Below are 12043 nucleotides of genomic sequence, written 5' to 3'. Positions count from 1 at the left end.
TATTCACTGTATACATTATCTTTCTGTAATTTTTTAACATTTACAGCAAACTGCAACTGCTTTTATACTTAAAAAATTCTTTAATTTTGCTAGGAACAGGACAGATTAGTTTAGAAAAGTATTTCTCCAAATTGAGGCGAAGCAAAATTAGGTGACTTACTAAGTGTGAAGCCCTCTGACACTGAACAGCTTTTTTAAAAAATCACTGAACTTAGGGCTGCCCTCGTAGTCCAGTGGTTAGGACTCTGCATTTTCACTGCAGGAGGTCAGGGTTCAATCCTGGGACCGGGAACTAAGATGCCACAAGCCAAGCAGCCCAGACAAGAAAAAAAGAAATCACTGAACAACTTTCAACAAGGATATTCAGATTAAAAAAATGAAATGGGACCTTGCATGAGATACACTTAGCAAGAAAAAACTGAAAATATAAAAAGCTAAATTTTTTAAAACTCCCAAAGAGGTAAAAGGCAAGCTGCCCTATTTAAACTCTGACAGCAATAGTAGCTCTTTGTCGCTGAGCCTGTTCAGTTTTCCTTTTACTCTCCCGGGCAGAGACAGACTCAGGCTTGGCAGGGCCCCAGGCCTCGTACACCACACCCCCACAGCGTGCCACGGCAGAGCAGCTCCAGGTGACTAAGCGCCACATCCGAACAGTGATCAGATCAGATCGTGAGAAGGAAAAAGACGTTTCCCTATATAAGCAAGGCTGGATGTGGATGCTTGCCTAGAAGATGAACATCTCTAGTGGCTCACCTAATCCAACAAAAAACCTCTAGGCTTGGAAGTAAAATTTACTTTTCCCTTGAAAGAATCCCATCTAGGCAAGCCAGCAGCAAATTAGAAGAGAGGGCCAGTATTTACTAAGAGAAGATTCTGCATCAGGACGGGCTAGAATAAATAAAGGTCTGAAATGGAGGCAGAGTTCTTGGAATAAAGAAATCTGGTTTTCACCTTCCCTTGAACAGTCTTTTTAAGGATTTCACAAAGGCAGTAATAACAGGCTTCAATCTTAATCACAGAACTATAACTTCTTCCCCCAACTTCCAAATCAACCTTTAAGTTAAAAGAGACTAGAGTCACTGTATCACTCCCAAAGCATTTAAACTCACAAGCATTTACACATTCTTTCCATGAACTAACAATAACAGCTCCAATTTAGTGAGAACTTACTATGGAGTAGATCCTGTTATTACACTTAGTCACTCCTAACAGCCCCATGAGGTAAGCGCTACCACCATTCCTCATCTAAGACAAGGACACCAGCCTTCCTAGAAAGTTAAAGAAAACTGCCCACAACTTGGCAAGCGTGAAGAGTCCCAAATTAATCCCAAGCAGTCTCAATGAAAGAATCCTCACTCTACCCATTTATAAAAGAAGTGACAGCTTTTACCAGAATAATGCAGCTACCACGTACTGACTACTCAGAACATGTACAGTTTAAGTTAAATGTTATTTCATTTAGTACTTACACAACCTTGTAAGGTAACTATCAATATTACCACCCCACTTTGCAAGAAAATGAATCTGATGTTTACTTTCACTTCAAAAATAAATAACTTTCCCCAAACTTCAACAGCCAGAACACAGAAAGACAGGCCTGGGAACAAGACCTCTCTCTTTCCAAGCCATATGCTCTTAATCACTAAGCTACACTATTTCCTGGGCACTTACACTAAAAAAAAGGTGGTTTTTATAGTCATTTTCAAGTATAACTTTAGTATACGGTGAGCCTTTTCTTTAAATGCCATTTGGTCTAAGATTTGACGACTGATAATCTTCATTTCTGCTATTAAAGAAAATGATAAGAAATTAGTGTGACTTTAAGTGAAACTTACTAAAAGTTACCAATGACACTTTTCTAAGCAAGTATGCCCTGCAAGATTATCAAATTAGGAGACAGCAGTCCACTGTTTGTCAAAACCTTGACATAGGACTTCAGATTTCCTAGAGTTAAGTCACACTGCCAAAAACCCATCTATAAATTAAGGGGAAAAAATGGCTTAAATAAGAAAAGTCTACATGAAGTATCTATCTCACTGTCCCATATAGACTGTTTTCTGACACATTTCAATAGTAAAAGACTATGTACTAATTATTATTCTCTCAAGTGACAGCTAAATTACTTTCTGTAAAGATTTTCTTCCTTCAAATGACAATAATTGCCACAAAGAATCAACGTGTCTACCCCTAGACTGCCCACCAGACTGCCGGCACCAGTGTTAAGCTGGAAAGATACAGCAGGCAGAGTAATGCAGAATTGTAGCTTTATCTTCAACTGTCCTAACACTCAGTACATCTAGTTACTCACAGTTAGATATTATCCTCATTAAGCCAAGCGTTTTTTTAAAACTTCTTTTCTGCCTCTTTTATTTTGTCCCTTAGTCCTATTAACCAACCTAAAACATGACTGTTAGTATGTGAGGTGAACAAGAAGTTTGGTTTCTCTGGCTCTGTGAACTGACCCTAGTAGATTTGTCTTTTATTTTCTGCTAAACTGTTTACATACTTATTTAAACTCACTTTTCCTCCCCAAACTTGAATGCTATCTCCAATTTCTGTATGAAAATTATCAGATTTCTAGAAACACATTATCTTCCATGGGAAATGTAACCATTAAGATTTCCTGCACTCCTCAATTTATTTAACAAAAGCTCTCTCTTAAAATTAAACATACTAACTAACAGTTTAAGAGGTAACAAATATACTGACTTATTTTCATGTAAAGCAATTAAATGAAAATATTTCAGTCATCTTGGGAACAAAAGCTTGTTATTTACAGTTCATGTTTCATTTAATGTCCATTAGGTGTAAAGAAGTCCCAAAAGTTTCTTTTTTCTTTCTTTTTCTGAAAGAAAAAGACTTTTTTTAGTATTTTCTTTTGTCTCCTGTATTCAAAGTAAGTCACAAGCTAAAAAGTAATGCTCTGCACTTAGGTATCAATAAAAATTTTTAAGTAATTCTACTTGCAATATGTGCCTTATCAAAATTCACACCTTCTAGAATCTGCAATATTTAAATATTTCTGCCCCACAGATGACTGCTGGTGTCATCTCCCACAGAACAGAGAGCCTGCTCCTCATGAAGGCAGCAACACCCTTGTCCTGTAACACCTAACGAAGGCATCAGCAGTCCTGTTTGTACACAACTCTTCAGAAAGGGAAGTCGGCAAAGTTTTCAAGTATTTGTAACTAAAAACCTAATAGAGTGGACTCTTAAGCAACACTGGTGGGGGGACTGGAGGAACAGCTGAAAATCCTGAGATAACTTTACAGTTTGCCTTCTGTATCTGCAGACTCACCTTCTTTGATTCAGCTACCCATGCACTGTAGAGTATGACTGTATTATTTGTTGAAAAAACTTCTTGTATAAGTGGACCCAAGCAGTTCAAACCCATGTTATTCAAGGGTCCACTATATATCATATCCATATTTTGAGTTTAGTCATATTTCACCAAGCAATATACCAGTCAGCACTTCCCACAAATGTAAAATATATTTTATAAACGTATTCAAAAAAAAAAAAAAAAACGTATTCAATATAATTGTTTATTTCCAAAAATTATGCAGCCCTAATTTCCTCATAAAATGCCAGTTTTCCAATTATTCATCTACAACATCTTGGTACCCTCCTTGACCTTCCTCTACATTCAATCTGACAAGAACTTCTTTCAACTCTATCTTCAAACCACACCTAGAAGTTGACCATTCCACACCTCCCTCATTGGGGCAGCCACCATTCTTTATGACTACAGCTTTTTAACTGGTTGGTTTCCATCTTGTAGACTTGCCCACAGCCTGTTTTTAACACAGCAGTTAGTGATCCTTTAAAAATATAAGGAAAATTGGCCACTCTGTAATGAGACTGCATCATTCTTCTGTTCAAAACCCACAACTGCTTCCTATTTCTACCAGAGTGAAAGTTAAAATCCTTACAAAGGTCTTCAAGGGCCCAGGTGATCGGCTCCGATGTGCTCCATCCCCAGCGTGCAGCCCCCTTTACCTGTCTGACCCCATCCACTTCTGATCTCCTTCCTTCCTTCATCCACTCCAGTTACCCTGGCCTCTGTGCAGGTCACTGAACACACCCAGCTGCCTTTGAGGCCACATGACTAACTCCCTTACATCCTTCTGCCAAGTATTCACACAAACATCTTCTCAATGAACCCTACCTGACCACCTTATTTCATGCTACAACCTATCCACCTCATATTCCCTGTCCTCCTTACCAAGCTCCCCTCGTATTTCTCTACTACTGACCACCTAACAAATTAGATAATTGATTTATTATGTTTATTCTTACTTGTCTGCCCCTCACCTCATCTTAAAGGGTAAGATCCACAGGGCCAGGACTTTCTACCTGTTTTGTTCACTGGATATATCCTAAATGGCTAGACTGGAGACTAGCACGCAAGGATTCAATAAATGTTGAGTGAATTTTTTAAATGGCCAAATCTTTAGCGGCCACTTTCTACAACACAAAACACTCAGCTCTCAATAGGGTTACCAGAGGTAGTATCACTACTCTGAAAACTGAAAGGTCCACTCCTAAGAACCCCCAAAATGGAAAATGTATGTTCACACACAAGTCTCAAACAAATGTTAACACCAACATTATTCATAATAGGCAAAAGTAGAAATAAATGAACCAGCAAAATGTGATCTATCCAGGGAAATGGAATATTATTCAGCAATCAAAAGGAATGAAATATTGACATATACCAAAATGAATGAATTCTGAGAATATTATGATAGGTGAAAGAAGTCAGACACAGAAGGTCACGTATTAAATGATTCCATTGCTAGAAAATCTCAAGAATAGGCAAATTCTTAAAGACAGGAAGTAGATTAGTGATTGCCAGAGGAAGGATGGAGGGAAGGGAGAAGAAAGAGTGACTACTAATGGATAACAGGTCTCTCTGGGGAAGGTGAAAATGTTCTGGAGTTAAAAGACAGTAGTGACGGAAACAGTCTGTGGAAAGTACTGAATTGTATACTGTAGAAGGATGAATTTCGGGACTTCCCTGGTGCTCCAGAGGTTAAGATTGCATTACCAGTGCAGGAGGCCTGGGTTCAATCCCTGGTCAGGGACTAGATACCGCACGCTGCAACTAAAGACCTGGCAATGCTGCAACTGAGACCTGGTCTAACAAAACTTATAAATAAATACCTTTTTAAAGGGTGAATTTTACCTCATCTCCTAAAATTCAAAAGCAAAACAAAATAACAGAAAGGACGGCTCAGTTCAATGTTCACTGCCCACTAACGATGGAAGGCTGAGAGTTGGGAGCCTCAATACTTTGGCCACCTGAGGCACAGAGCCAAATCACTGGAAAAGACCTGATGCTGAGAAAGACTGAGGGCAGGAAGAGAGCAGGTGACAGAGGATGAGATGGTTGGATGGCATTACCGATTCCATGGACATGAGTTTGAGCAAACTCTGGGAGATGGTGAAGGACAGGGAAGCCTGGCGTGCTCCAGTCATGGGGTCGCAAAGAGTCGGACACGACTGAGTGACTGAACAACAGCAAAGAATTGGGAATGGCTCCTTGGCTGTACTCAGTTCCAAGAATCTATTCTCCAACAAATCACAGCAAAAAGATTTTTTTTAAAGGGACTGGGGATGGGAGGGTTAGTCATCTATAAACAGCAGCAAGCAGAAAGCTCATACCCAATTCATTACACTCCTGTATCCCCACCTTCAATACAACCATTTTCCACACCTAGTCTACCTCCATCTCTCATCAAACTGACTTGCAACTCATCTCGCTACTTCCAGGTCCACTCCCCTGCAGCTGACTCCCTACTCAATCACTTCACTCTCTGGCTTGAGACTCTTCAGTGACTTCCTAGCACACTCAGACTTTAAGTCCTTACCATGGCCTACACCACCCTACATTTTTCTGGCCCTTGTGAGCTCTCAAGCCTCATCTCCTCCCACTTCAGCCCTAAAGGACACCTTCCTGTTCCTTAAATATTTCAAGATCAAACAATCTAACCTAAAGTCACACTCTCGGTTACTCTACCCTTTCATCCTAATTTTGCCTCATCTCCCTTCATAGAACTTACCACTTTTTTCTTTTGGTTTGGTGTCTATCCACCCTAATACAATTGACCCTTGAACACCACAAAGATTAGGGGCCCCACTCTACCCATGCAGTGAAAAATCCATGTATAACTTCAGACTCCCCCCACATTTAACCACTAATAGTTCGAAGTTAACCAAAAGCCTTACCAATAACATACAAAGTCGATAAACACATATTTTGTATATGTATTTTACACTGTATTCTTACAATAAAGTAAGCCAGAGAAAAGGAATTATTATTAAGATCATAAGAAAGAGGAAATACATTTACACTACACATACATGTATTTATCAAAAACCCATGTATACGTGCAGGTCAAGCATCAACTGTAGACAGTAAAGTCCACAAGGCTTAAGAATTCTTGTTTTGTTTACTGCTGTATCCTCAATACCGACAGTCACATCTAATACAACCAAGGCACATGGTATCTCCTCAGTGACTGAATTTACAAGGTAAGTTATCAAAAACACATTCTTTCATGATATATGTACCACATTTAAAAAAATTACAATAAGCAAAGGATTAGAAATTTGACAGAAAACAAGTCAGTGTTTTACAAAATTACCTATTCATCAAAAATATCACAAGTTTATAGCACAAAATACATTTGCTGTAATATGGGTCCAAGTACCCTGAAATACCATAAATATTAACTATGAGGTTAACATTCACACTGGATTAACCAAGCCTCCGATTTCATTCTACCTGCTCCCTTACTCTTAATAATTAGTTAAGTCCACTTGGATTCGGACCTCCTATAGGTCCCCTGAATACTCAAAACCTTATTCATGTTTACTCCAGTCACAGCCTAATTCAGAATAAAATAACATTTATCTCATGCTCCAAGACAGAAACCTCCATCTTCCTTCTATCCCAGGGTGAGTTACTAGTCCTCAATTTTACTTCCTGGATATTTCAGATCTAGTCCCTCTATTCTACTCCCATGGAATTAGCTCCTTATTCACTTCTTTCTTTGATTTATCACCTGGAATTAAGTCTCCCATGAATCAGCTCCTTATTCATGTCTCACTTTGACTTATCACCTGGAATTTCCAGACTTTCCATTCGGATTTCCCTTTAGATATTTCACTGTAACACCACCAAAGTGATCTCTCTACAGTATAAACCCAGTATCCTTACCTTCAGTGGTTCCATGTAGCTTTCCAGAAATTTTTCAGCTCCCTGACTTACTTTCATCTCCCATCACTGCCCTCCTATTCCCACCCCAAATACATCTCACTTTATGTTAACCTCAGTCACAGTGAACTACTTACAGTTTCCAGATACATCATTTTGTTTTTTTCCTTTATTTTCCAGTATGTTGTTCCCTTTCTGAAACACTCTTTTCTACTCTTTTTACCTAGCGAAAGCTTTAACTTTCAGCTTAGATGCCAAGTCCACCAGAGAACTTTCCATGGCTCTCTGCTTTAGATGTCCTCTTCTGTCCTCCCATCACACTTATCACAAATACTGTACAGCAAAAAATACTTGTATAATTCAATATGTACCGTTTGCTTTATTTTTTTTCTGTATCTTCAACTAAATTATGAGCTCCTTGAGAACAGGACTGACAATGTTATTTACCTTCATGTCAAACTCCCTGACACATGGCAGGGGTTGTTGTTAATTGAATGATTTATAAAACGGGGAGAGAGAAAAGGATAGATGGGGAGAGGAAGGAAGGAAAAAAAACCAGAGAGGAAGAAAAGGTAGAAGGGCAAGAGGGAGGGAGAGAAGGAGCCAGAGAAAGGAAAGGAGAAGGGTGGGGTGGGGAGAGAGGGACTAAGAACACTCACACAAACAAAGGATATTTCAAAAGGGACGTGCAATCAATCCATTATTTTTATGTGGTCTCAGACAGTGATTACTGAGGAGAGAATGGTACATCTGAAAAAGCCTATCTCCCCAGATCCTAAGCACAACCATCTGAATCACTTATCCCCTAAAGATTCTGAAATGTCTACTCTGTTTCATTTCCACTTGAAAATTTACTGCAGTGTAAAGGGAAATGTTAATAACAAGCACGATATAAAGCAAAAAAAAAATTAAAAATTTAGAAAAAAACAGAAAATCTATCTGACATAATTAAGTCTTAGAATTATTTACAGACTTCAATAATCTATCATTTCCTCACAATGTGCTATCAATGACATTGAAAGGTTTATCACAAATATGAAAAGTAAACCTAATGTAACACCAATGTCATGATCTATGTTAAAGCACAAAACTGCTTTTATACTATAGCCATATTTCTCAAAAACACACCAGGCAGAACCACGAGATATGGTAAAGAGACTTTATTTATTTAAATAAATTCTTAAAGGTAGTACTACAGGAAAATTGCTTCTAAAATATACAACATTTAAAATGATGTGTCTATTTTTCCTTGCCTTGGGACTTTAAAGCAACAACCAAAAAAGTGTATTCCTACACACTTTTTCAGTTACCTCAATATGCTGTCACTTAATAAAATTTAAATCTGTGACTAGGAGGACAAATAATACAAACTTAAAAGCTTGCTACAAAGTACAAATTTCTTTGGGAGATCTGATAATTGGCCTAAGTCCTTCCATGGCTTAGCTGTCATTACAATATAGAGACTGGGAACACACAAAAGAGAAAATCTAAAGTCTAATATAATCAATACCACATACTTTCTGAATTACAATTTTGTTAAAGCAAATACCAATCATGGGCAGCCTCTCAACTTTTTAAGTTGAAAGAAATACGCTAAGATTTTAGAACTTATGATTACTAGTAGAGTCCCAAAGACAGGACTTACTGTACTGATAAAAACAGTTCTTCTTGTATAAAATTAGAAGATTATTTTAACAATTCTTTCCTTTTAATATTACTTTTTTTATAGGCAGTAATAATGGAAATGCTGAATCTTTAAAATGAGTAGTTCTAAAATAACACCAAAAAATTGCATTTGCCTAATACTATGAAACTTTCAAGCTGAAGTTTCCAACGTACTTTCATTTTTTTAAACAGGTTAAAAAAAAAAAGAAAATGAAAGGAAGAGAGAAAAAGAAAATCTAAAAGACCTTCAACTTACTACATTTCCTTTAACCAAAAATTAACATAGTACCCTAGATGTGCCAGGCACTCCACTGGAAACTTTGACAAATTACAACATTTATTCCAAACTAACTCCTGTATTATTCACTCTATAAACTTAAATCATTCAACCCAACACTTTTCTATAGAAATTGCTGTCCAATGCCAAAAATATAATTTTTTCTAAAAAATTTGTCACTGTTTCACACAGGTCAGACAGAAGGTGACCGAGCTAGCATCTGTGATTAACAAAAGGGATTCATTTCTGAAACATCACTGATTGTTTTTTTATTTACATGAAGGTGAAATAGTAATTCAGCAGATTTAAACTATTTCATGTAGGAGTTTATAGTACCTCAAACTCAAAAAGAAAAAAAAACCTAAAAAAAAATAACTGGACTGAATTTAACTACTTTGTATAACTGATAAATATTTAAGTAGTCATGGCTTTCACTTTCTACCATGAACAAGTACTGCAAATCTTAATTTGGATGCAATACTATAAAAGTGGTCCTGATTCTGAAGAGAATTAAAATTTTAAAAACATAATTCAAAGGACTGTCAAAAGTAGATGTCATTTACATTTTAACATACTAACTGTTGCATGTCTATCCTTGTGAAAACCCTCTACTCTTTTCAAGCTCTTCTGAATTTGTAATGGATGAAAAATACCTGCAAGTCTCTAAGTTCCACCAGTTGAATCTGAACATTTCAGATATCTAAGGCTTTTCATCCTAAAGTGCGTTAAAAAATATGACAGCATTCAATCACATATTCTCTAAAGTGAAAAAACAATCTGTACTAAGTTTATGACTATAATTTCTTCAACCATTTAAGCAAACTGTACTCTTTTAGACAATATCCTCCATTCAGTTAACATGTTTACATTTAAAAAGAACCTGGCCATGGGTTTTATCACAATGCAATACAGCATCTGATAATTTATAGACCTAATGGATCAGCAGAGGAAAACACACCATATAATCCTAAATCCCCGGAAATACAAGGAAAAACTGCTATCTCTGAATTATGTAAAGATCACCAACATTCTCTTCAAAAAATCTTTCAATTAAGATATTTGACTTCCCAAAGCAAGGAGGTCTTCTGTTAAAAATTCACAATACTGTTCACACAATAAATGAGATGCTCTTTCATCAGTGTAACCGATAGAACCACAATACAGTTCAGTTCCTAGAGTCAGATTACTTGACCTGCTTTTTAAAACACTTAAATTCACGCAGCTATTTCTCTCATTCCCCGCAAAAAGAGAGGTTCTACAAGGGAAAAATCATCCTCAGCGAGATATCCTATAACCGGCTCCGACTCCACAGAAAAGCCCACCGATAACCACACCAGCTGACCCTCGTCGTCTCCAGGGACGAGCTTGGGCCCCAAGCCACCACACACACCTTCCTCGTGAAAACTCGGAGGGGCCCCCTACCCCAACTCGATCAAAGCCCCCACTTCCTAGATTCTCTAGCCCCCGAGGCTCGTCTTCTGGAGGTGATCTTACCTTCATGATGATCCTGGGGCCGCGAACTCCCCGAAAATACCAGATTCACCTGCACCTGGAGAAGAAACAAAAGACACCCCGTCAACATCACGGGCACCCCTCTGCACTGGCGGAGGCGGAGGGACTCCAGCGAAGCCTGCACGCCGAAAAGGGACTCAAGGAGGCGTCAGCCCCCAAACCACCAAACGCCGATCCAGGGTCCCCTCTGGCTCCGCCATCCCCGCAAACCCTGCCACCTACACAGCTCGACAGCTTCCCGTCCCCATTGTCGGGACCCGACGGAGTTTCCCGTCTCCGACAATGACGCCATTTCTGTCAGAGAAGAAACTCACAACAAGCCTGGGGGCCGGCCGCCCTCCTGCCCGAGGGCCTCCGCGCCGTTCCGGCAGCTCCCCCTCGAAAGGGCCGCGCACCCCAAGTCCAAGCGGGCGCGAGCCGGGCCTGGGGGAGCACAGCAGGGGCGACGGACGGGCCGGGAGGTCCGGAGGGCCGCGAGCTGCACCGACCCGCCGCAGAGCCTCAGCTCACGTCCCGCTCCGAGACGGACACCCGACAAGTGGGAGCGGGATCCGAGGGGACGGCGAGAGCGCCGAGGGGCCAGGAGGCGACAGAACTCCCCCACCGACCCGGGCCCCCCACCGCGGCCGAGGGACGCTAAAGCGCTGAGTGTGCGGCCGCCAGGCTGGGGGGCGACTCGGACTCGGCAACTGCGGGGGGCGGGGGGAGCTCCACGGAGGCCGAGGCCCCGAATTTCGGTGCCCGGGGAGACCACCAGGGCGACCTTCCCCCGGCTCCTCGGTCGGGCCCAGTGACTCCCTTAAAGACCCCGTTACGAGACCGCGAAAGCCTCAGAAAATGTCCCTACCTTCCTCGGAGGCGAGCTCCGACCCCGGCACGTCCAGAGTCCCCTCCCCTGCTCCCCCCCAAAACCAGCAGGCCCGGGGGAGAGATGGGGGAAGAAGGGCGGCGGGTCCAGCGGTTGCTGAGGCTGAAGCTCCGGCTCCTCCTCCTCCCGCGGCGGCGACTGGTACCTTTGTTTGGCGGCCGCTCGGGCTCCCTCGCTGGGGGGAGGGGGGACGACGAAAAATCTCTCCCGGACTGGAGGTCTGGGCCCCCAGTCGCGCTGCCCTCCAGAGGACGGCGGCGTCAGACGCTCTGCGGCTCCCTCCGAGCAAAAGTCCAAGCGGTGGCCGTGGCAGCGGCAAGCTTAAGCTGAAGAGTCTCCCTCCGCTCCGGCGCCCGAGCTCCTCACTCCGGACTCGACTGACGGGCAAACATCGCTTCCCCCCCCACCCCAAGTCCCCCCCCTTCCCTCCTTTCTCCCCTCCCCTAGACTTTTTTCCCCCTCCCCTACCTCTTTCCCGGATGGCTACTTAGTCGACCTC

The 12043-nt window shown here is 41.1% G+C and overlaps 1 protein-coding gene across 15 annotated transcripts in view; it reads right to left on the bottom strand.

Moving 5' to 3' along the window:
* The window catches only part of ARID4B (AT-rich interaction domain 4B), a 134597-nt gene extending 122669 nt beyond the window's left edge, over positions 1–11928 (bottom strand). For 14 of the 15 annotated variants that reach the window (XM_065922271.1, XM_065922274.1, XM_065922280.1 and 11 more), the window contains exons 1-2: positions 11524–11928; positions 10659–10713 (exon numbers count right to left, since the gene is read on the bottom strand). In XM_065922271.1, the coding sequence (XP_065778343.1) occupies positions 10659–10664 (6 nt within the window). In that variant the 5' untranslated portion in view covers positions 10665–10713; positions 11524–11928. The remainder of the gene's footprint in view (positions 1–10658; positions 10714–11523) is intronic. The other variant, XM_065922272.1, reaches the window with a different exon arrangement.
* Between the last annotated feature and the right edge of the window lie 115 nt (positions 11929–12043).

Source organism: Muntiacus reevesi, chromosome 2 (assembly GCF_963930625.1).
Source record: "Muntiacus reevesi chromosome 2, mMunRee1.1, whole genome shotgun sequence".
Classification (NCBI taxonomy): Eukaryota; Metazoa; Chordata; class Mammalia; order Artiodactyla; family Cervidae; genus Muntiacus; species Muntiacus reevesi.
Note: the sequence above shows the minus strand (reverse complement) of the source record. Positions and strands in the feature narration are given on the sequence as shown.